Source organism: Cannabis sativa, chromosome X (assembly GCF_029168945.1).
Source record: "Cannabis sativa cultivar Pink pepper isolate KNU-18-1 chromosome X, ASM2916894v1, whole genome shotgun sequence".
Classification (NCBI taxonomy): domain Eukaryota; kingdom Viridiplantae; phylum Streptophyta; class Magnoliopsida; order Rosales; family Cannabaceae; genus Cannabis; species Cannabis sativa.
The window spans coordinates 11,188,413-11,214,993 of NC_083610.1; the positions used below are offsets into that span (position 1 = coordinate 11,188,413).

Consider the following 26,581-nt stretch of genomic DNA (forward strand, 5'->3'; position numbering starts at 1 on the left):
TATAGCTTGAACTACACTTTTAATCAAAACAGTCCTAGCTGATTATGACAAAAGTTTAGATTCTCAAGCCCTCTCTAATTGAACTTGGACCTTATCGATCACAAATTTAAGGCTTTGTTTTCCCTAACAAAGATTGGATTCTCATGAAATTTCTCATTGCTCTCCATAAAAGCAAACTCAAGGGAGTTGGCTAGATCTTGAAAGACCTCTGAATCACAATTTTTTGATGAGATGATGATCTTTAAATTATGCTTATTTAGTCTTTGCCCCAACCATTTACAGTAAGTGTTGATACATTCTATAACATGTTCCACATTATGATGGTCTGCCTTAACAAAAATGGGCATGCCACCAGCTTACACTATTGTTATTCATGTTCCCAACCATTTATGTTACTAAGTTCTTAAAATAAAAAATTATTTAATCAGTACGATTATTATAAGATATCTAGATGGGTGTTGAAAAAATTTATGAATATGAACAAGAGTTCATGATTACTCAGCTTACTGACTTATATACTAATAATCATCTTCACAATATAAATTAAATCTTCTATGATAAACAGTTAGTTGATAAAGATATTAATTGGCATCGATCTAATCATATATAATTACTATTATACATAGTACATTAACTAAAATGTCTACCCATATTAGTAATCAATCAAAACCACTTGCATCACAATATTGTGCTTAGTAAACTGTACTATAAATCATTAATTAAATATTATTTATTTTAATATATTGATGATTGTTTTATTCATTTTGTATCATCTTAATTCTCATGTATTCATATAAAACCATACATTCGAACATGAATAAGGACTTTATATATATAAATATATTTATTAGAGTAAATACTACTTTAGACCCTATATTTTATAAATATTATTGATTAGACCCTCTATTTTATTAAATGACAAATTAGACCTTGTGTTTTTCAAAATTAGAGATGTTCGTGGTGCAAGTGGTGTGAGTTTAGGCTATTTTTTCAAACCAAACTGTATATGTAATTTTTACAATTTCTCAAACTGCAACCGCACTGCAAGACCTTAAAATCATGAAAACTACACTACAAAAATGTGGTGCGGTGCTGTACAGTTTAAGAGATTTACACTATCATCATTATCAAACACTAAAATCAAAATAAAAAGATTAGTCTAATCAAGTTTCAACAATTAAACAAGAAAAAAAAAACTATCTTATCAAAATTTTAATGTCATAACATAGATACTAATCAAGTTATAATATTAAATTGTCTTTAAAAAATTGTATAATATATATATTATATATTATATATCAATAATAATACGTTAACAATAAAATTTTGGAAAAATTAAAAAAAGGAGAATAATTTATATGAATGTTCCTTAAATTTAATTGTATGACTTGGACTTTATAACCATATGAGTTGCTCATATATGAAAAAAGAAATTATAATGTTAAACTTAGTATTTTTGTAATATATAATACGGTGCAGTTTGAATCGCGACTATTAAATTCAAAACTACAAATCGTGCGGTTCGGCAAAAATACAGACTGCAACCACACCGCAAATGATTTCAAACCATATTTTTTGCGCAATGTGGTGTGGTGCGGGCAGTTTGTGTGATGTGGGCAGTTTAATGAACACCCCTATCCAAAATGGTACAAAATAGTACTATGAGTTGATTTTTTTTATCAAAATAAAACTTAATAATAATTTGAGCTAGAGGTGTTACGACAAGATTGGTTATATTTTTTACACTATTCATGCTAGAAATTGTCTTCAAGTTGGTTACATCAAAAAAATTATCGAAAATTGAGCTCATGGTACTATATAGTACTATTTTGTAAAATACAAGATCTAATTTATCATTTAATAAAATAAAGAATCTGATCGGTAACTTTTCTAAAACACAGGGTCCAAAAAATTATTAACCCTATTAATTAATTATTATAATTAATTAACCTATTCATTTATAATATTTGTATTTAAGCTAGACCATTCCTGTGAAGTTCTCTGCATTTATCCTTTAAAACACATAATCAAAATTAGGGGTGGGCAATATTCAATCCAATTCAATTGAACTAAACCAATCCAATTCAATCCAATTACAAAAAAATGGATATCTAATCACAATTGGATTGGATTGGATGCTAAAAGTTGGATTCTAATTATAGTTAGGTCGATTTTTGGATGTCAAATCTCAAAATCCAATTGAAACTTGATCCAATCCAATTACATTTATATATGTTAAAAAATTATTTATATTTATTTATATTATAAAAATATAATATATATATTAATTATATTTTTATTGGATTTTTTGTGTTGGATTTGTAACACTTGGTTGTTTTGTGTATTTATTTTCATGATGTTTTATTTTATTTTATTACTTAAAAATATTGTTGTTTTAATTAATTGTAATGATGGTATGTTTATGGAGTATTAAACTTAAATAAAGGATGATATTTGATTTTTTTACGTATTTTTCTTCATATTTTTATGTCAATATTAAAATTTAGGTGTGTAATTGGATATCTAATTAAAAAATCGATCCAATTCAATTAGTAATTGGATTAGATTGGATTGGAGCAGATGATAATTTTCCAAATTCAATTACTAATTGGATTTGTTGCCCTTGATTTTGCCCAAAATACGTGGACCTGGATAAGAATGACACGTGGAGTTGAGAGGACCAGCTCTTAGAGAAATCAACTAAGTCTTAGGCAAAAGAGGAGTGTCTCTGGGAAGGTGTCTCCTGGAGGAGACATAAGAAGGATCTTTATGCTCCCGGAGGCCAGGGACATACTAAGGCAGTTCCGGGAGGTATTGGAATCTATTGAGTAATCACCTCGCATTTAATGCCGTATGGGGGAAGACGTATTGAAATCACCATAAACGACATGACAGATGGTGTAACCCCCCTTTTTCAGCTATCGCGCTATGATTAATAAGACTAGTGACGACTGCTATATGAGGAATCACATCAATCAAGAGGGGATAAAAGATTATATCCACCTAACCCCTAAGATACCTATGGTATAGGTCATCTATTTCCTATTTTATATCTGTTGGGAATATGTGCTCCTATTAAGCCTACACAGAAAGACAAGTGATTCATTCCTAGGGATCACCTCAGAAAAACACTATAAATACCCCCACAAACATGCTGAGACAGGGGTCGAGAATTCTGGGTAAAAAAAGAATCAAAGAGAGAAAATAGGAGAGAAATTTAACATTTTCTGCAATAAATACTCTCATTAATAACAAAGACTCGTGGACTAAGACTCGTTAGTGCCTCAACCACGTAAAAATCTCATGCACTAAACTTCTTACAACTTTTCTTATACATTATTTAATTGGTTGCCAAAAACCTCAGTCAATAGGATTGGATCGTATGAGGAAAAAAGTATTGAATTGGATCAAATGTGCACCTTAATCAAAACCTCATTTTTCTTATTTTACCTCAAACAGTTACATTCCACACATTAACTTCTTTAAAATACTCCTTTCAAAAAAAAAAAAAAAACTTTTTTAAAATACATTTCGAAAATTATACTTATCTCAAATTTTAATATATTATTTTTTTTTCATATTAAATAAATACATAATATTAATATTTATATATATCTACATATAAAATATATATTTTGTAGGGATATAAAAAAAATATTAAACCAAAAATAATTTATAAAATATGTTTAAAGTAATAAATAATATTTTATAACTATAATATGAATAATAAATTTGAAAAAATTTAAATAAAAAATAAATTTAAAACATTCTGTTTTTAGTTTAGTTATTCAAATATTTAAAATATTTGTATTTTAGAGGATAATACGAGTGCTCAAGACAATACAAATGGGTGACATGACTTATAGAGCAACTCAAAAATCATCGACATGCAGGAATGAGAGAAGCGACCACATGATTACGAGTGAAGATACTATTATATGTTTTTTATATACAATATATATCACATATAAATATATAATACATGCAAATTACTATATGCATGAAAGACAAAAGTCCACAAAAAAAAAAAAAAATAGAAAAAGGGTAATATAGTAAAACATATCAATATTATATAATGACATAACAAAGATAATGGAACTTTCCAATTATTATTATTTATTAGTTTTATTTGTATAGTTTATACTTTTTATTTTGATGAAAATGAAAATAGTTTATAGGTTTTTTTTTCTTTTTGCAAGAAATAGTTTATAGGCTGTTACTTATAAAATCTCTACAATACAAATTTGTCTATATATATTACATTATCTGTATGTGTGTTATGCACAAAAAAAGATTGAATATTTGCAACAAAATCTACCAATTTCTCTCTCTTCTTCTGTGAAATACACGTATACTCTCTTTCTCTCTCTCTCCACACATATATACACCCGTGCATACAATATAGAGAGAGAAAGTCAGCTTTCTCTATAAAAAAGGAGTGAACCCCTTTCAAGGCCTCACTCCATTTTTCTCTTCCTCAGATTTTTTTTTAGAGAAAGAGTGAAAGTGAGAAAGGATTTGGCTTGAACAAGACGTTATTTTAATTTTACTTTTTATTTTTTGTTCTGATTTCTCTCTGCTTTACAACATTTGTTCCTGCATTTTTACACATTTTCAAGAAGAAGGTTCTTTTTTCCCCTTTCCTTATAAAATAACTGATCCGAGAACTAGGGATTTTTGGCTTGTGTGGGATTGGGTATGAGGTTCAACGGAGAAAACCCAGCTGAGAAAGAAGGAGATGAAGAAGAACAGAAGGGTAGGGAAGTAAATTCCCTCCGAGGAGTTGGGTTTCATCATCAACCACAGAAGCTCATCGTTGGCTATGCCTTAACGTCCAAAAAGAAGAAAAGCTTCTTACAGCCTAAGCTCTTGGCTTTAGCTCGGTATGTAATAAATTTGTATCTAATTTTTTAAACCCTTTTCTGGCTATCCTTGTGTTCTGTATTACATGTTTGTATTTTGCCTTATATATATATATATATATATATATAAATATATCTGTTTTTTTTTTTTTTTTTGGTTTTTCTATTTTTTTTTTTTACCAAGTTTCCATATATGGTTGGTGAGAGCTTTTGGTCTTGTTTTGTAGTTTCATTTGTTTTGTGTTGTGTTTTTCTTTGTGGCCAAAAAAGCGGCTTCTTTGAAGTGGTGATGGTGGGTTTTGGGGATATGGGCATCTTTGTCTATTGTGGTTAAACATGTTTCACCTATTAACCGATTACTTTCTAAACATAGATCATGAGGCATATTTGGTTAGCTTTGTGGGTGTATAGAATCTTCTTTACCTTCAAAATTTTCTAAATAGGAATATTCTATAATATATACCATATTGATTAACCTACTTGCCTACTATTTGGAACCAAAAGTCAATTCTTTTGGTGATGCGTTTTTTTTTTTTAATTTTTTGGAACTAGTCCTAACTTTGACCCCTGTTATCTTACTAAGAACACGATTGACAAGCTTATACTTGGGATTATTGCGTAACTTTCTTATCTATTTTATTTTACTGGATTACCATCTAGTAATTTTGGGATGATTGTTTGTGTTTTCAGTGCCCATGTGCCCTCTTACTTAAGTAACTATTATATTATTATTATTTCCTACACTTTTTTTAGCAGATCAGCTGCTGATAAGATAACAGAAAATTCAGAAATGAATTTGTATTGTCAAATATATGACTGGAATTCATATTTATGTTGTAGTATTGATAATAGTTTTCAAATATCAGCAGGACCATTCCATTTGCATTGAATGTCTTCTAATTTTATACGATGTACAAACTAGTAGAAGTTTGTGAAAAGAATCCCATCTTGTATGCCACTAATTTAGATATGTGACTGTAGAGATTGTTTTCTATCAATGCAGAAGTAAGGGGATATTCTTTGTTGCTATTGATCTAAACAAGCCACTATCGGATCAAGGTCCCTTTGATGTTCTTCTGCATAAGGTATGGTTTGATTACTCTTTTAGATTGGCCATGATCACTTTTTGAGTCTCTTTTTGTCTATAAAGATTTTTGTTCTTTGACTGTATAATTTTTATTTGATTAAACCTTTGACACTTTTTGTTTTTCTTCTAGTTGTTAGGAAAAGAATGGAGCGATGTAATTGAGGTTAGTCGATTCTTTGTCCTATGATATTTGTGCATCTCTTATTTAAACTGTAGTTGGTTACAAATGTGTGTGCTGCATTTTCTTGCTATACAATTTATGATAGTATAAAAGGATAATATGCCGTTATAGTAATGGTGTGGACTAAGTGTGAACTGCCGGTAATTCGTAATTGGTTGTAAAGCCAATCTCCTGACCCTTAAAACTTATTTTTGTCTGACATAATTTGCAGAGTTTTTGCTCTCATCATCATGAATCTTGACCAGATAGTAGAATTCAGTCCCAAGTATTGAACAAGTGAGGATTTACTTCTGCAAGCAATATAGATAACTTCTCTAGGTGTTGGCGAGCTTGGTTGCAAAGAGATGTCATGCATTCCTTGTAGGATTTGTCTTGTTTGAATTTACAGGGTTTATTTGGCTAGTTGAGGTTAATTATGGAGGGTTGATATATGTGTTTGATATCTGTGATTTTCGCTTCATTGATATATCTGTGTTTGTTGCCACTATAGGTTTCTTTGGTATGATTTCTATAAACCATGAGTAAAATTTTGGTGCTTCATACACACGTTTGTTCCTTGCATTCTTTGAGATGATGGATTTTAAATGTGTGCAAGTCTTCAATTAAAATATTAGGGTTGCTGTATTATTTAAGAAGCATCCCCATTAGTATGGACATGTATATTGCAGATTAGTATGATAGGTTTAACTATCTTTTTTTTTCCCTCTATGGTTTACTTGTTTTCATAAAATAAATACTAATTGCGGTATAATTTTGTTTGTTGTTGACATCTTTTTGTGACTTTTCTTTCCATCATTGAAGGATTACAGGCAAAAGCATCCAGAAGTAACTGTTCTTGATTCTCCAAAGGCCATACAGCATCTACATAATCGTCAGTCCATGCTTCAGGATGTGGTAGATCTAGAGTTGTCTGACTACCATGGTATGTTCTATTTATGAATTTTAAAGATCCTGCTTAAATATTTTCTTACCTGTAACTGAAGATAGTTGATGAAAGTACATGTTTTGAATTGGTGACGTATCCTTTGATTATGCTTCTAATTTAACTATTATGCAGGCAAGGTGGGCATCCCCAAGCAATTGGTTATCACTGAAGATCCGTTGTCAATACCTTATGAAGTTACTAAAGCTGGGCTGAATTTACCTTTGGGTATGGCTGTTATGTTTTTGTGTAGATTTTTCAGCTCTTTATCTTGAGTATTTTCCTTTATTCTTGAAAGTTGAAACAATTGGGTTTGTGTCGCCTAATGCTGTAATGTTCTCTATGCCCGACACTAATAACCTAGTTTTCTGGATTTTGATCTCTGTGCAAATCCATTAACTGTCTGTTGATTTTGACATGTTTTCGTGGTTTCCATAAAGTTGCAAAGCCCCTACTTGTGGATGGCAGTGCCAAATCTCACGAATTATTCCTAGCATACGATCAATTCTGTCTCTCAGAACTTGAACCTCCCTTGGTCCTTCAGGAGTTTGTGAATCATGGTATAATGCTGTTACTGATGGGGAAACATATTTACTTCCATTTAATGTTTATATCGATACTTATATAACAGTGTTCCTTATTGTAGGGGGTGTAGTCTTTAAAATATATATTGTTGGTGATGCTATAAAGGTGGTTAGACGTTTCTCTTTACCCGATGTTACTAAACATGAACTGGCCGATGTTACTGGCCTGTTTCGATTCCCTAGAGTTTCATGTGCAGCAGCTACCGCAGACGAGGCAGATTTGGAGCCTAGTATTGCTGGTGAGTATACATATTTATTTATTTTTTTTGGTTATAATGCTCTAAATAACTCACCAGAGATGTGATATAACATTATTGACTATTGAGGAATCCATGTTAAGTAACCAGATCTTTTTCCGTTCTGATTAATATTGTGTAGTAGTGTGATAAGGTTTGCACACTAAGATAATTAGCAGTCTTCAGAGAATCTAATGATGAAATTGCAAAGTTCTTCCCTTGAATTAATGTGAAATGTATTATTGCAGAACTTCCTCCTCGACCTCTACTCGAGAGGCTTGCTAAAGAGCTTCGTCGACGACTGGTAAATACTAATCACTCACTAGTTTATGTAAAATAACTTTAGCAACAAATGAATTTTGTATCTTCCTATGTTTTAATCGTATATCATATAATTTTGTCAGGGTCTCCGGTTGTTCAATATAGATATGATCCGACAGCATGGGACCAGAGATGTCTTTTATGTAATAGACATCAACTATTTTCCAGGCAAGTATACAGACTCTTCTTTAGATTCTGCTGTGTTTTCGAAAATAATTGTTTTATAAAGTAACCATTTCGGCATCTAACTTTTGACTCTTTTGAATGAGTGAATGCAAGGTGCTTAAACAAACCATTTGTTTTTTTTTAAATAATAAAAATGCAGGTTATGGGAAAATGCCAGATTATGAGCACATATTTACAGATTTTCTGCTAAGCTTAGTTCAGAACAAGTACAAGAAGAGACCTTCTACTTAATATAGGTCTGCTGTAAATAAAGTTTCTTGCAGTTGCAGCAGGCATGGGCCCCTGTGGAGTTGAAGAAGAAGAACAATAACATCTTGTTCTAGCTTGTGTAATTACTTACTGGTATGATATGCCCCTCAAGCCATTCAACTCCCCCATGTACAAAAAGTTACCCATCAATCTAAAGTCAACATTTTTTTTTTTTGGTATTTGGGATACTTTGTGCTGTTTCTAGGCAAATGTTTGGATGTTTCTTTCTTCTCGTAAACGATTTGATAGTGACTTGGCTAACTGAAATTTAAATAATTTATCAACAGAGAGGGAAGGCATGCATGTTTGGAAATTGTATTTGTTTTCTGATTAAGTTTTTATATTGACAAAATAATAAGTAACCTTATAAACCGATTACTGGGTAATTGATGCTTAGGTGGATAGATTTATGGATTAACATCCACCTGATAATTAATCAATTAATATCTTTTACATTAATATTAATAAATTTCTTAGCTATATAACATCCACTTGATAATGATTATTGATTAGTGTGTTTTATATCAACATTATTATTTTTATCTCCTGAACTTTAACATGTACTAAATTATGTCCACTTAATATTTAAGGTCGTTAGAAATACTCCCTGAACTATTGAGATTGTTGAATTTAAGGGTTTTTGTCTAATTTTAGTAAAAAATTCTAATATGAATGAAAATTTAAGAGGCATGATTTAGTATATGTCAAAATTCAAGGAGAATTATTTGGTAGATATCAAAGTCGGTGGACCATGATTTAGTACATAAACAATCACTGAAATAGTAAAATTAAATAAAATTAGATAAAAATTCTTAAATTTAACAATCTCAATAGTTCGAGAGGTTTTTAACGGTCGAAAAGTTCGAGGAATACGATTCGGTACATACGTTAAAATTTAAGGGGTAAAAATCTTAATTAATCTTATTTCTAATATATAACATCCAAAAGTAGCTTCTTTTTTAATATTTTGTATTGGAGATCCTTTTCTTCTTTTACATTTATGGATGTAAGGAAATTTAGAATATGATGGAGATAGGTCATTCTTGATGTGTATTAGATGTTTATGTTTTCATTTTTATAAAACACTATCGTTTTGGGTATTCAAATTGTTTTCAACATGGACTGAGAGTTTTGGTAATTTAATAAATGTTGTGTGATTAGGAAAAAAAAAAACAAACAAACAAACATGTGGATGACACTAAAGCAAATCTTACAATTTTTTTAAAAAATTCTATCCAAGAAATTTTGTTCACATGTTTTAAAAAATGATATGTTTGGAAGTTGGATTTTAGTGAGAAAGAAAAATAGTAAAGAAAATGTAGAAAAAGAAAAATGTGTGAATAAAAAGTTAAATTAAATTTTCACCTTTCACAAAGAACATTTTGTTGAATTGAGTGTTTTTTTATACATTTTTTTTTCATACTAAATATAAAAATTTATAATTTTTTATTTTCCATTTTTTTTTCTATACTTTCCTTATTATTTTTATTTCTTCATTCAAATTTAACTTCTAAACATAACCTTATGTAACAAGCTTTTTAGCAAACAATTAGTCAAAAAAAATTACAATCAAAGTATTTTAATTTTGTCTAGAAAAATGGGGTTCCAATTCAAAACTGATGAGTAGAGTAGTCCAAGTTTTTATATATGATTCAATTTTTTACATTTAATCCATGTGGGATAATGTACCATCTGTTGCACTCGATCTCGTGCAGTTGACTAATCATTTGGATAGGCGTGGATCAAAAACCCATTAGGGATATGGCTTTGATACCATATCAAGAAATAGAGGTGTGCATAAATCGATCAAATCCAACGAGAACCGACCGCCAAATATTGGATATTCAATTGTGATCAGATCAGATTGGATGTTATTTTTAAATATCCAATTGGATCGGATCGGATGGTGGATGGAGTGTCTACAAATTCAATACATCCAACATCCAATCGAACTAATTTGTATTTTCATTTAGTATTTTATATTGTTATACGTCAAATCTATATGTATATATGAAAATTAACATAAAAATTTTACTCTTTTTTTCTTGGATGGGATGGATCCAATCTAATCAAATACATACTGGACATAAAATATTAGATGGATCCGATTCGATCCAAAAAATACTAGGTCTAAAATATTGGATAAACCCAAATTAAACTAATAAATATATATGAAATACATCCAATGGATAGAACCGATCTAATCCAACATCCAATGGATGTTGGATCGATTGGATGACTGAAATTGATTGGATCGAATCGGATGGTAAATTCTAGCATCCAATATATGATTGGATCGGATCTGGATAGACCTAAAAATATTAGATGTGATCCAATGAACATCCCTACTTATTATATTGTGTTATTATTGAATAATTTAATCTATTAAACAATAATAGTAAAATAAAATTAGTAATTAATAAAGTAAAACAAATTGAAAAAAAAAAAGAAAATCTCTCATCTTTTCCTCTATCCAACATTAATATTGATTTAATACTCCAATCCAATCCCTTCGTGACCTTCCCCGTCGATTCAGCCCACTTCAACCTCCTGCAACGTTGACCTTCAATATGCTATGTCAAAATCTATCCACCATTGTATAGCAAGACCTATTGTTTGTCCAAAATATTATGTACATAAGAAATTTTAAACTTATAAGGTGTTTCTTTTTTCTTTTTTTCCTTCTTCAGTCTATCAAGTCTATAGACTCTACACTTATTCATTGGTTTCAATGAATATATTTATCTTCCCAGCATAAGCTATAAAATAAGTTAAAAATTGGTAGTACTCAAGAAAAGGGCACTTCTTTAATCTATCAAGTCTATAGAGACTCAATGTTGATTTCAATAAGTTAAAAGGGAATTATTTCATTTTTAACTTATACATAGTCGCAGTTCACAAAGATTCAACTCGCTTATCGTTGCCGGCGATATGGCGTGGTTGATCATCAAAAATATGCTACAGCCTTCTGTTGCAAGCGGGGACGTCAGAAGAGTGGCTAGGTCAATGTTGGAGGAGGTCGATCGGAGTAGTGGCAGTGGGCTGGCCATCAACACCAGGAAGGTCAGTGAGGTGATAGAGTTAAGAGGATGAGAGGTTGAAGATAACTTTAAATTCGGATTTTTTAATTGTTTGTAGTACTTAATTCTTACAAAAAAAAATTGTATTACATAATTTTATCTTATTATTTTTTGGGTGATTCTACAATGCACCTCCTTAAAAGAGGTGTACTGGTGCACCCTTAACTTGTTTCGGCATCCAGAAAAATTTTTTACTCTAATTTTTTTTCATATTCATGTACGTTATAGCTATTTAAGATATCCTACAAAATTTTGAAAAATTCGGAATAATTTACAATATAGAAAACAATGTTCAAACAGTCTATTTTACACGCGTATAAAATAAAATAGTCACGCGTGCAATACACTGTTTGAACATAATTTTCGGCATGTTAAACTTTTCTAAATTTCTTAAAATTTTGCAGGATGTCTTAAATAACTATAACGTACATGACCATGAGAAAAAATTTGACTAAAAAATTATTTCGGATGCTCAAACAAATAGGGATGCATCAATATATCCATTTTAAAGGGGTGTATTGTAGAATTTTCCTTATTTTTTTATCTAAGAATAAAATAATATCATAAACTTAAAATATTAAAATTAAGGTAATTTAGGAATTTTATAAATTTAAACATAGTCAGAGTACCAAAGTATGTAATTTTTGTAAATACATGGTATTAATTAATTATTATCTAAAACAGAAAGAAAGTACTAAATATGTATTTTTACAAAATACAGGATACTAAATAAGTATTGGAAAATTCTACAATGCACATTCTTAAAATGGATATATTGATGCACCTCTATCTGTTTTAGCATCCGAAATAATTTTTTAGTCAAATTTTTTCTCATGGTTATGTACGTTATAGTTATTTAAGACATCCTGCAAAATTTTAAGAAATTTGGAAAAGTTTAACATGCCGAAAATTATGTTCAAACAGTGTGTTACACACATGACTATTTTATTTTATACGCATGTAAAATAGACTGTTTGAACATTGTTTTCTATATTGTAAATTATTCCGAATTTTTCAAAATTTTGTAAGATATCTTAAATAGATATAACGTACATGAATATGAAAAAAAATTAGACTAAAAAAATTTTCTGGATGCTGAAACAAGTTAAGGGTGCACCGGTACATTTCTTTTAAGGGAGTGCATTGTAGAATGACCCATAAATATTTACTGTAATTAGTTATTGTTGCAAGTATATATGTCTTTATAAATGGAGGATATAACTTTTATAAACTTTTTCTTTTTGTGTATATATTCTTAAATGGTGAGTACCTTTAACATGTTTTGGAACCTTAAATATTGAAATTTGATTGGGACTAATTTTATTTTTTTATTCAGATAATCAATTATAAACTTAGGTAATGCTCTTCTCTTTTGTCCAAACCTTGATTTGAGTTTTTGTAGGATTCATGCATTATTATTCTCTATCCATTTAAATATTAATGCACTTATCTTATTAGACTATTTTGATATTAATGTATCCATCATAATTATATTATATATACTCTCTGAGTTAAGTTCAGTTACACATTTTAGAATATATATATACACTATAAATCTCATAATCATAACAATAGTTGTTTATTATTATTATTATTATTATTATTATTATTATTATTATTATTATTATTGTTCATCTATTCTCAACACTTATTTTTACTCTTACTCTCATTCATACTCCTATTAACTTCTCAATAAAATAAATATTAATGAAATAATATATACATTAATTACATACTCTTAATTTTCTTTAAAGTTTGAATACTTACTTTTGTAGGGTTTTTTCAATTAAAGTTTTTTTTAGTATTTTTTTAAAGATAAACATAAATTTTTATTAATAGCTAAATTAGGCATAATCCATTATATGTAGAAATCACTCATCTAACAAAATCAACAAAAATAAGTTAACTGTTATAAATATTAATAATTATGTGGATGTCCAAATCTTTTATTTATTACCATGAATTGTAATCAACATTCCTCTTTTCCTTAGTTTCCCTTTTTCTTAGTTTCTTAATATCTCACTCTTGTATTTGTATAAATAGGGGTTCACCCCATTAGAATAAACAACTCAGAAATTCTCATTCACTTTCTCTTTCTCTCTTCATCTTCTTCTTCTTTCTTCTCTTCTACTTTATATTATTTTATATTATTTTATAACACGTTATCAGCACGAGTCTCTGCCCAAGCTTCAAGCATGAGTCTCTGCCTAAGACCCAATGTAAGTATTTTGTTAAAGTTCTTGAATTGTTTCAAAGTCACAATACACTAAATATATATTTATATATATACTCATCTGACTGAAATAATTTCAAGAATCATTTGGTTTCCTTTTTCTTTTTATCTATATATTATATATGTATGTATATATTTTTATATATTTATTATTACTTTCATATATATATATATTATGTTCTTATCATTCATAATATTTACAATGTATGTGTGCCTATGATATGATAGAGAAAATCTATATAAATTATACATATATCCAAAAGATTATGTATTATCGATAAAATATTGCATATATCCTAAAGATTATGCATTATCGATAAAATATTGCATATATCCTAAAGATTATGCATCATCGATAAAATATTGCATATATCCTAAAGATTATGCATCATCGATAAAATATTGCATATATCCTGATGAATATGCGTCCTCAATAAAATCTTGCATATATCCTGAAGATTATGCAAACGTAATATTCATTATATAGTTGATGGATATATAATGAAAGAGATGAATACATATTTATATATATGTTCTTGTATTCTTTGAGGACAATGAAAAATAATCTAATATCGATATAGATCTTGACAAACATTTCCTGAAGTAAATGTTTTATATTTATCGAAGAAAAAAAATGATTGTATTTATGTGAATACAACTAATGAATCATTAAAAATGATTATTATTGATGCAATTTTATAGTGGGTTTTGAATATCCAAAAGAATGTTAAGAAAATTGCATTGAAACATCAAAGTATAAGAATAACAATGAGCATGACTAATGTTATTTAAATACATGAGGCATGTATTTATTGTTCATCATTCACTGCAGAGAATGATACGAATTGAAGTCAATTACTTTTAAAGATTCCTCGTATTAGTCATGTTATTATACATTGTTATTACTTGCAATGTTGAAAATTATTGAATCTGACATATATTAAAGATTAAATTTTGCATACATCTTGGAGACTATGCGAAAATTACATTCATATATTCTTTAAAATATCGTAAAAGAAATTGTTGAATAATTTCTTATATTTTTATGGATGAACAAGTAATAAATTTTTAAGAAATTTATAATAATGTTCTACTTGTTCAACGTCATTCCCCGAAGTGAATGTAATGATTTTAAATAATCAATGACATTATTTACTACTCAAATATTTCCAGAAAAAAGTGGAAACAACCAAAAGATGTGATACCACACACAATCAAAGTGCATGAAATCTATATATCATGTGTGGAATTGAATTATAGTGGTCGCGTACCTGTAGTACGGACACAGTTATAATCAAGATAAAAGTATACTTGATTATTTAATAGAATGTGAATTGTACAAATTTATTGTACATTTAGAATATTTAAATATCATTACCTAAAGAGAATGAATAGACATGAAATTCTATTTCAAAGAATATAGATTTCACATATATTGGTAATGCCAGAAGCAAATTAATATATACATATTTTATTATTTCTTGAAATCAATAGTTTCAAACTATTGGTGGTACAAGATATGTATATATATAGTTACTATATAATTCAGTTTGCATATTCCCAAAAGTGGATATATAATTTACTAATATTTGTTAGTGATCCAATATAATCAAAGTGATAAAGAATCACAAAATGATTATTTGAAAAGCTTCCTGAAGAAGTCTTACATACAATTGCTACTTTGAGTAGTAAAATATTTTTGTATGTACCTAGATATATAACTTTTATCTAGTTATGAAAGTGATAAGAAATAACTTATTATATGTACTGGTTGTACATTTAAATATATAATATATCAAGTCATGATAATTAGACTGATGAATAGTCTAAATAAATTAGACGACTTGTTAAAAAGATACCAGGAAAAATAAATGATATATTATGGTTATATCTATTTAACCATTACAATAACATGATGAAGTTGTCATGTATCTTTTAAATTATACACATCATTGAATTAATGATAGTGATTCCTGAAGAAATATAAAGTTTGATAAACATAATAGTGACTCCTGAAGAGTGTATATGTTTTGGAGAATAATATAATTATATTATTCGTGTATATAAAAATGAAACTTATAATGATTATGTTGTAATAAATTTACATTACCTTTGAAAGTTTCATTGAAATACAAATTATAGTGAACCTGAAGTTCATTAATTGAATTATTTTGACATGATAAATCATATGCAATAAATTGTCAAAGGATTTGACTAAATTTTGTTGAAGAACCAAAAGATTCTTCTCATTGTTAATTTATAAGGCTCAAAAGAAGAATGTGCATATATTTGCACATAGAAAATATTTAAATTATATTTCTTTAACAATCTTGAGCCATTGTTAGATTTTTATTGCATAGTTTCTTATCGATGTGATAAGATTATATGATCATGCATTTACAAAATGTGTAAATTTATGTGTTTCTAATTATACACGTATGACTCATTCTTAAAAATGAATTAAGTTCATAAGTATTGAACTTGAAACTGAAGTTATTGAACCTGAAGTTCAATGTCATATAATATATATGAGTTTAAATAGATATTGATTCATTGTGATATATTGAAATCCCTACAGGTGTATTAATATTATCAGATATCACAATTTTTAAAAATTCTCTCGATCAGGGGGAGAGAAGCAGTTGGGATCGATGATAATTTTTGAAAAATGATCCTTGCACAAAGTATATAAGAACAATATAGTTCAAAATGATATATACCAACTGCAAATCAATATTATTCAAAGTTGAGATAGAATGAGTTGAAAACGCCTGAAGCGTAAATAAACAATGTAGAAATTATTAATAAATGTTCATTTGATTTGCCCTGAAGTTGTTAAATCTAGAGGTACTCATGGAGATACCTTATTGTTATAAAGTATTAAAATGATAACCCTGATGAAAACGGTACTCGAAAAGACTCCCAAGAGAAGTTAGATATAACACATTTGATCATAATTGAATCCCTGAAGTGATTTTATATAGGTATCTATAAATGATAAACATATTTGAAAATATGTAATTTAAAGAGATCTCTATAAGTTATGTCAATATGGGAGGAAATTATCATTTATTGAAATTTTTGTCGACAATAAATATTGAATGTGTGCATATGCAATAAACTAACATGAGATAGCAAGGATCATGGTATTAGATTTGTCGAGAATTATCGGCATACATTTTGTTTTTGGCCAAAATATTATGACGCAATCCAGGCAAATTTACTCACATAAAGTGAAGTAAGACCTGTAGGGTGTGCAAATAAATATTTCTAATGAGAAATTTGCATATATGTATTTGTACATGATGAATTGTTGTACAAAGTTTGCGTAGACATGAGATTGATTGAAGTAAGGCTTAAATATTGAGAAAATATAATCATGATTTGATTATAGCCTGGAATATATTTTATGAGAATTTATAAGCGTCACATAAATGTTGCAACAAAAGGTTATTTATTTGGAGCTCCTAATATAGTGAGAATTTGAAATAAGCCTTATCTAAAAATTCTAGAAGAATTTAATACATGTCTTAAGTGATATAAATTCTAAGTCGCGCGCACTATATGACAAAGATCTTTGTATGAAATAAAGACATGTAAGTAAATTATTATTTGAAAAATACCTATGGTTGTCTATGCAATATAAATACGTAAATTATACGTTGTGATAGACTCTTGAAGAGTTTTTGATTAATTGAAGAACAAACTTTTATTTCTTTTGTATTTCGAGAAATATTAATGTATAAAGTTTGTTCATTAGTATTGAAGTCCTAAAGTACTTCATATGTATCAAGAATTATAAATATATGATCATTTGATATGGAAATTAAGATCATAAAACAAGATGGAATAAATATATGGTCTCGGAGTACCATGATTGTCACAAATGAAAATTTATAGTACCATTAATGTGTTATGTTCATATCTACTTGAAATTTTAAATTTTCGTATGAACAAAGTTGTGTACACACATGAATGATACAATTAGTTGGATAAAGACTAATGTTCCACGAACCCCTCATCTATAATTTAGATGTCCATACCTGGAAGTGTTATAGAAAATATATGATCAAAGATTATATATGGTGATATTTTAAAAGTGATAACAATAATCTTATGAGATATATTATCACCAAAAGAATTATGGATCATATGTGCATGAGGGGGAGACATATTCATGTTGCACTCTTTTTTCCTTAGTTCAGGTTTTGTCCCAATGGGTTTTCCTGAAAAGGTTTTTAACGAGGCAACTTGCAAATAATTATGAATATGAAATATATATTGTACTCTTTTCCCTAGCTCAGATTTTGTCCCACTGGGTTTTTCTGGCAAGGTTTTTAACGAGGCAACTATAAATCATGTTAACATACTTGCATTTTATGAAGCAAGTAGAGAATGTGTGTGAGTGAGATCATTGACATAGCATATTTGGGAAACATATGAATTGCACTCAATAAAGAAGTATCAACCCAAGCAATTCTCTATGGATAATACTGCTTGCATCGTTCAACTAAAAGGAGGTACATTGAAGGAGATAGAGTTAGAACACATTTCACGAAATTCTTCTTTATACGCTTCAAGAAAATGCATATTGGTGTTCAACATATTTAATTAAGTGTCAATCTTGTAAACTTATTCACAAAGTTATTACCAACATCAACATTTGAGAAGACGGCAGATAAGATCGAAATTCGTCGATTAGAAGATCTCCACAAATGCCTAAATGAGGGGGAGTTAGTTTACACTATACTCTTTTTCCTTTGATCAAGTTTTCAGCAAGATTTTTAATAAGGCAGTTATTATGGACATCCAAGGGGGAGTGTTATAAATATTAATAATTATGTGGATGTCCAAATCTTTTATTTATTACCATGAATTGTAATCAACATTCCTCTTTTCCTTAGTTTCCCTTTTTCTTAGTTTCTTAATATCTCACTCTTGTATTTGTATAAATAGGGGTTCACCCCATTAGAATAAACAACTCAGAAATTCTCATTCACTTCCTCTTTCTCTCTTCATCTTCTTCTTCTTTCTTCTCTTCTACTTTATATTATTTTATATTATTTTATAACATTAACCAAATTGTTTACAATAATTTTTTTTTTTTTTTTAGAAAAATCTAGATTTTAGAAAACCACACCCAAAGAAAAATCATGAAAGAATAGATCATAATTGATTTTAAAAAATGAGCTAATATAAAACAAATGTACGTGAACCTAATCTAATTTCTCAACTTACTCTTAATTTAATTTTCTATATAAACCTAATATAAACATGAATATTTTTTAATAGATCTTACATGAATGCTAATTAGTTTAATTTATATTATATTTTTTTTAAAAGAATATATATTAAAGAATTATTATATAAAAATATATAATTAGTAAAACAAACCAAATAGATGGTTAGTTATTTTAAACAAAATCTTTTAATAATATTATTTTATTATGTAGATATTTAATTTATTTTTTAATTTTCAGTCAGCAATATTTATTAATAAAAAAATTTAAATTTTTAGTAGTTTGTTAGTTATATATATTTTTTAATAAAAAATATTAATATTATAATAAAACCAAAGAAAGAAAATGAATGTTGTGAGTGTATATTATAGAATTTAATGATGGAAGAAATAATAGTTCACTTTTTACTATTTTAAAATCAATTAATTAGGTATTTAAGTTTAAATTTGTAAAATTATATAACTAATTGATTTTTTTTAAATTAAGAAATTTAAAAATAATATTTTTTTAAAAAAAATAACAACTCCGATTTTTTTTTAGAAAAAAAACTCTAAAATTTTTGGCTATAACGTTTTTTTTTTTTGGTTTTGATTTTTTTTTTTAAAAAAATATATTTAAAAATTAAATGTTTTTTAAAAAATAATAACTCCAAATTTATTTTTAGTTTTTTGGCTTTTAGATATTTAAAAAATGATCATTTTTTCCTATCACTTACTAAACTCTCTATATCTATATATTTTAATTTATTTCTCATAATTTTATAATTCAATTTATTACTTACCTTATCTTTTCTTCTCTCATGATGGAGTGTTCTTAGTTGGAACATAAATATTAGAGCTTGTAGAATATGAGAAAGAATGGAGAATTGATAAGTCTGATATGATTCATAAATATTAGAGTTTGTAGAATATGAGAAAGAATGGAGAATTGATAAGTCTGATATGATTTTTATTGATAAGAAGGTGATTATTATTTGTATTCATATATTTCCTCTATTAATTTTTTTATCAATTATTAAATACACAACGTGTCTACCATTTATTTTATAGGAAAATCTAATGCATGCAACAATAGGAAAAAATTTAGCTTTTAAGTAAGTTTAAGAAGCTATTGAGTGAAAAAAATTTGTACTGTCTGTAAAATTTGAAAATTATGGCAACCACAGGTAAGTAAAGATCACTTTCAAATGACTATAAAATTTTATTTTTGGTTACAACTTCAGTAGAGAGACTAAAGGAGAAATACTAGTTAACATTCTCACTAATGAGTTTCAATTCATAACTCCAAATTTAACTCATTTACATGTTAATGTTGATGGTGAGTGTTGACGCGGTTTTTCGTCAGAAGATCGTAAAATGAGCAAGATGAACACAAGCAATAGTTAATCAAAGTAAACCGGTTTGCAAAAGGAAATTCACCAAAAACAAACACAAGAATTTTATAGTGGTTCACCCCCTTTTAACGGTAATAGGCTAGTCCACTTGGAGTGTTATTGATCTCAATGCTTGAGGAGAGTTCTCCAAAGTTATGTTCTACAAGAGTTCATTCCTCAAGTGAGTTTTTAGAATTTGAGAGAGGGAGCTCAAGAGTATGATCTCGTGAGTATCAATTTCAGGGTCCCTTTACAAGTGATTTCACCCCCTTATATAGATATTCATCTAGGATTTAAAATCCCTTAAATGTAGGTATGCCCTCCCGTAACTATAGTTGTATTAGGTTCAAGATACAAAATAATAATAAAATAATTATTTAAAAAATAAATATCTCTTCACTTATCATTTTTTGACTATATTTTTGGAGCAGCTCTAACAACACGTGTCCCTCGTATTTAGCGAACCCAGATGGTCATGGGTACCTGAGGGGAGCTAATTGGGTCGGTTCATGCCCATCAGGTCCTTAAGATAATTTGACAGCTGAGGAGCTCTTTGCACCTTAGCACCTGACGGAGTTGGGAGCTTAGTGCGTCCAAAATGCCTATTGAGCTCCTCCTTGGCCAATAAGCTCCTCCAAGGCCCATGAGCTCCTCCTTGGCCCATGAGCTCCTCTTTGGCTATTGAGCTCCTCCTTGGCCCATGAGCTCCTCTTTGGCTATTGAGCTCCTCCTTGACCCATGAGCTCCTCTTTGGCCAATAAGCTCCACCTTGTTGGACCTCCATATCTAGAATAAAAATTCATGCACAATTATTTTGGATTTTTTTGAGAGATAACATTTTCTCCCCCAAGTTTATCATAACTTTATAATGTTATGATGGACTTGTAGAAAAAATAATCCCCGTCTTCTTGGACTCCATACCCGCATATATCAGTACTGCTGAGTGTAGACATGTAGAAGACCACCAATATTTTTAAGCATCTTTGGACACAAACAAAAGAAGTGAAATAATAAGAATAAAAAAAAAATTAATTAACCCTTATAGCCTTTAAATAGGTCCTCTCCTTTCTTTACAAGCCACCCATTCTACTCTTCACTCTACATAAAAAATAATAGCTCTTCTAAAAATCCTCTCAAATAGCTCCAAGAACCATTTCAAAGGAATGCTCAAAGTGGAAACTAAAGATTATTGGAAGGGATTCAAGCTTGGGCATCACTATTGAGTAACTTTCTCTCATCCACTCACTATTTAATTCTATTTTCCATGTTAAAATTCATAGAAAATATAGTGTTCTTTAGACTTTTTCATAAAACCCTCTTTTTACATATTTGCTTTTTTTTTTTTTTTTAATGTTGTGAAATTTGGCTTGTAATTTTTGGAATCTATGAATGAAACTTAGCAATGTAGGCTATGGGTTATCTTAATCCACTCTTTATTTTAGAAATGAGTGAGATTTATGTATTTGGTGTGATTTGGGTAAACTTTTTGGGAAAAAATGAAGAACATGATGATGATAGTGATGAACATTTGAAATTCCTAGTTTTGATCCAAAAGAAATTTAAAATGGAGGAAAAAATGTGTTTGTGGCTATTTAGGCTTTAGAGGGTAAAGACTAAAAAAGTAGAATAGATTGGAGTATGTAGGAATTGATGAGTGTATATATGTATATACCATCTCCACGCCTCATTTTGCATATGTATATATACATACATATATATATATATCTATATATATATATTTAAATAGACAATTATGCCAATTGGGTCTCCTCTTGTGCCAATTGGCTCCATTATGCCATGCGGCTCCTTTGTTGGAGCTCATGGAACCATTCCAATCGGCTCCACTTTCTCTTGTTGGAGCTCATGGAGCCATTTCAATCGGCTCCACTCTCTTTTTTTCAGCTCCACTTTCCTTTGTTGGAGCTCATGGAGCCATTCCAATTAGCTCCACTTTTTTTTCAGCTCCACTTTCCTTTGTTGAAGCTCATAGAGCCATTCCAATAAGCTCCACTTTTTTTTTTTTTCAGCTCCATTGTAAGAGCCTATGGAGCCATTTGATCCCTTTGTGGGAGCTTATGGAGCCATTTGGCTCCTTTGTTGGAGCTCATGGAGCCACACATATTGTTTTTTTTTTCTTCTTTATGTATATACCAAGAGCATATAGAGAAGGTTGATGCCTCAATAAAATTCTAATATACCAAAAACAAGCCAAAAAATAGAATAAAATACCTTTTTTTTTAAATTAAATTCATTCAGCTTAGTTAATTTAAATTAAGTTTATTCCAATCCAATTTAACACAATTAGATTTTTTCAATTTGATTTACATCAAATTTAGTTTACATCTAATTTTTGTAATTGAATTAGTTTTTATCTAATTTATTTTAATTAACTAGCCTAAATACTTTATCAAGTGATTTTAACTTAGTATTTTTTTTTTTTGGACATACCATATGATAACATTATGATGTTGTGTGTGTTGCGATATTAATTTTTTTTTCTTTTCTTACAGATTCAGATATGTTCCACCAACTGATTGCAAGTTATGGTGAGACTGAGGATGTGAGTGAGTCTGGAGGAGAGGAAAGCGCTCAAAACCTTCCTCTAGTCCCTCGAGCCTGCTCCCAATTGAGGAAGCCTTGTCCTGCAGCGGTAGAAGGCGAGGAGAATGCTCAAGCCTCTCCTTCTGTCCCAAATATTGGTGGCCGCATGAGGAGACCTTCCATCGTGGTTCCCAGACTTCGTCCCGACGATGCTACAATTCAGATGCTAGAGTCTGTGCATGACAACATTGACCTCCTTGTTCGACAAACTGCAACTGTTGAGGTGGTGCGTGACATGTCCAACTACGAAGGTGATACTGTCACTAGGGGAGTCCAAGATATCCTTCGGGTAAGTGATGGACTATTCATCAAAATATATTGATAATAGCCTATCTTCTCACGTGCACGCTCATATTTATATGATCTCATATCCTTTTATTGTGCTAACACCCTTTCATTCTCTTATATTTTTTTAGGGTGTAACTCAATTCATGGTCTCCAATCTTAATTCTTCAAATTTACAAGAGAAACTGGTTGCCGCAGAAGCAACCCTTAAGGAGCAGAAGAAGCTCTCTGCTCTTTCGGATGCAAAGTATGAGTGTGACAAGGATGAACTTAAGGACATTCTTGGTAAGAGGTTGACAGAACTCAACGATGCGCAAACACAGCTGAAGGAAAGAAAGGGCCAAGTGGTTTATTACATTGATCAGAACTTCGCTCTTGCAAAGAAGAATACGGAGCTAGAGAAGGACGCTAAAGAACATGACTCAACGGTTAAGGCTTTGAAGGACATTATTCAGAAGCATGAGGAGAGGGCAGCGAAAGACCATCAGAAATACAAGCGTGCCTTCGACGACCAATTTTATCAGTTGTGGAAAAATAACCAAAATCTTAACCTTTCGCACATGCTTCCCCAGACTAAAGATAAGGAGCTTATGAAGTGCAAGGCAAGACTCCTTCGAGAAGCCACGCTTCCTCCCACTACTAATATTCCTAGTGCTGCTACTTCTATGGACCTGCCTGAAGATACTCTTCCTTAAGAGTTTTAGCCTTTGTGCTATTTATCCCGAGCGCATGTGCTCCTTAGTTTTATTATCTTTAGACAACTTGCATGGGTAATTTGTGTTTTTCTTTCCTTGGTTACTTTTCATCCAAGTACTTGACACACTCTATTTTTTCTAAGTTATCCTTAGTTAAATAGCTAATTAAATGAGTTTGCTCTTTAAGCTCTCTTGATGAACATGTTTGACTTACTAGTTTTTTTTTTTTGGAGTTAATACTCTTTTCTAGATTAAGTGCTTATCATGTATATGATTAAATCCACTCTCTATCCATTATAGTTTTTAGTCTAAGTGTTTGTGATTTTAAGAAATTCACCACTTTTCTAAAATTATTTTTGTTTATGGAAATTGTAGGATTAGGAACGAGTATAGTCAAATTCATACCCTTATGCCCCCCAAGTTACTAAGGTTTGATTATTATCCTTGGTGACTTGTTTTTGGGTTTGGCAATGTAACTATCTTTTGAATAAATAAATATTTTTATTCAAGCTTTAAAAATAACAATTCTAAGAATTTCTAAGAATATGACAATCTAATAAAGATCTTGGACATGAAAAAATAAATAACTAAGTAATTAACTAAGAGGAAACTTGGCTAAACATCAAAGTAAGGTAAGGACCCATGAATGAGGAGGACTTCCACCTACTGGTAGTATCGCCTCAAGTGCTCACTGTTCCATGCTCGCGGCACTTGCTCCCCGTTAAGGCGAGCGAGCTTGTACACTCCAGGCCTTAAGACGGTTTCGATCTGATAAGGTCCTTCCCAATTGGGCCCAAGGACCCCAGCTGTCGGGTCACGCGTCGATAAGAACACCCTTCTTAACACCAAGTTGCCTATTATAAACTCTCTATTCCAAACACGAGAGTCATAATACTTCTTTACCCGTTGCTGGTGAGCGGCATTACGTAATTGTGACTCTTCTCTTCTTTCATCGAGTAAGTCTAGTGCTTCCTCCAGGAGTAGGCGGTTACGGTGTTGTTCATAGTACTGATTTCGGTGTGAGGGGACTTGGGTCTCAACTAGGAGCATCGCTTCTCCCCCATAGGTGAGTGAGAAGGGAGTATTTCCTGTAGTTGTTCGGTGTGAGGTCCTATAGGACCAGAGTACTTGTGGGAGCTCCTCCGGCCATCTTCCTTTGGCAGCCTCTAGGCGCTTCTTTAATGAGTCTTCAATGTTTTGTTTACTGCCTCAACTTGTCCATTTGCTTGTGGGTGAGCTACTGAAGCAAATTCTTGACTATACCATTCTTCTTACAAAATTCCGTAAATAAATCACTACCAAATTGTTTTCCATTATCTGATACTATTTTTTGTGGAACTCCATAGCGACTTAGAATGTTTTTCACGACGAAGTCGAGCACCTTTTTTGAAGTTATGGTGGCCAAAAGTTCCGCCTCAACCCATTTTGTGAAGTAGTCTACTATGACTACTGCATATTTAACTCCATCCTTTCCTTGTGGTAGAGATCCAATCAAATCTATCCCCCACACATCAAAGGGCCACGGGGAGGTCATAGAAGTGAGTTCCATTGAAGGGGCTCGTGGTATTGTTGAGAAGCATTCGCACTTGTCGCACCTCTTTACGTACTGGCGAGAGTCTTGACTAATAGTAGGCTAGTAGTATCCTTGCCTTATTATCTTTTCAGCTAAGCTATCCACTCCGGCATGGTCCTCACAAAATCCTTCATGGACCTCCTTCAATATGCCTTGTGCTTCTTCAACTGTCACACACCTCAATAATGGCATGGAGTATCCCCTTCTGTACAATTTTCCATCCAACAGAGTGAATCTTGGTACCTTATACAGTAACTTCCCTGCTTCACTCTTATCAGAGGGAGACTCGCAATAGTTAAGTAATCAATAAGTGGAGTCATCCACGTTATTTGAGTATCGAACAGCTCCATGTTAGCCTCTTCGTTCTCCTCCACATTGATACTTGATTTAGGGAGGAACTCTACTGGGACGACGTTGAGTGTATCAGCTTCCTTAGTGGTGGCCAACCTCGCTAAGGCATCAGCATTCGAGTTTTGTTCACGAGGTACTTGTTCTATAGAGTAATACTCAAATTGTTGGAGTTTTTTTGCACTTGCGAAAGGTAAGCTGCCATTTTTAATCCCCTTGCCTGATACTCACCCAATACTTGATTGACTACTAGCTGGGAGTCGCTAAAACAACGAATTGCTTTCGCACCAAGCTCCTTTGCTAACCTCAGCCCAATAAGGCCTCGTACTCGGCCTTGTTATTGGATGCTTCAAACCCAAACCTCAAGGCTAAATGAATTCTATACCCATCCGGGGTGACAAGAATGATTCCTGCCCCCGAGCCATGCTCGTTAGATGATCCATCAACAAACAAACGCCATACACATTCTGGTAATTCTCTTGCACTATTCTCCTCTGGCAACCCAGTCCATTCGGCGATGAAGTCA

At 30.5% G+C, this 26,581-nt stretch overlaps 2 protein-coding genes across 3 annotated transcripts; both read left to right on the top strand.

Moving 5' to 3' along the window:
- Positions 1–4,286: 4,286 nt before the first annotated feature.
- On the top strand, positions 4,287–9,084 carry LOC133031693 (inositol-tetrakisphosphate 1-kinase 4-like). Of its 2 annotated transcripts, none has more exons than XM_061105230.1 (10): positions 4,287–4,883; positions 5,866–5,947; positions 6,080–6,112; positions 6,932–7,052; positions 7,188–7,280; positions 7,493–7,612; positions 7,699–7,875; positions 8,121–8,176; positions 8,277–8,361; positions 8,519–9,084. In XM_061105230.1, the coding sequence occupies exons 1-10, from the start codon at positions 4,699–4,701 to the stop codon at positions 8,608–8,610; spliced, it is 1,044 nt and encodes a 347-aa protein (XP_060961213.1). In that variant the 5' UTR covers positions 4,287–4,698; the 3' UTR covers positions 8,611–9,084. The 2 variants fall into 2 exon arrangements, with proteins under 2 accessions (XP_060961213.1, XP_060961214.1); XM_061105231.1 differs by lacking the exon at positions 4,287–4,883 and adding an exon at positions 6,342–6,406.
- Positions 9,085–21,474: 12,390 nt separating this feature from the next.
- On the top strand, positions 21,475–24,427 carry LOC115702428 (uncharacterized). The gene is made up of 3 exons (XM_030629891.2): positions 21,475–21,776; positions 23,064–23,443; positions 23,571–24,427. The coding sequence occupies exons 2-3, from the start codon at positions 23,072–23,074 to the stop codon at positions 24,132–24,134; spliced, it is 936 nt and encodes a 311-aa protein (XP_030485751.1). The 5' UTR covers positions 21,475–21,776; positions 23,064–23,071; the 3' UTR covers positions 24,135–24,427.
- Positions 24,428–26,581: the final 2,154 nt, after the last annotated feature.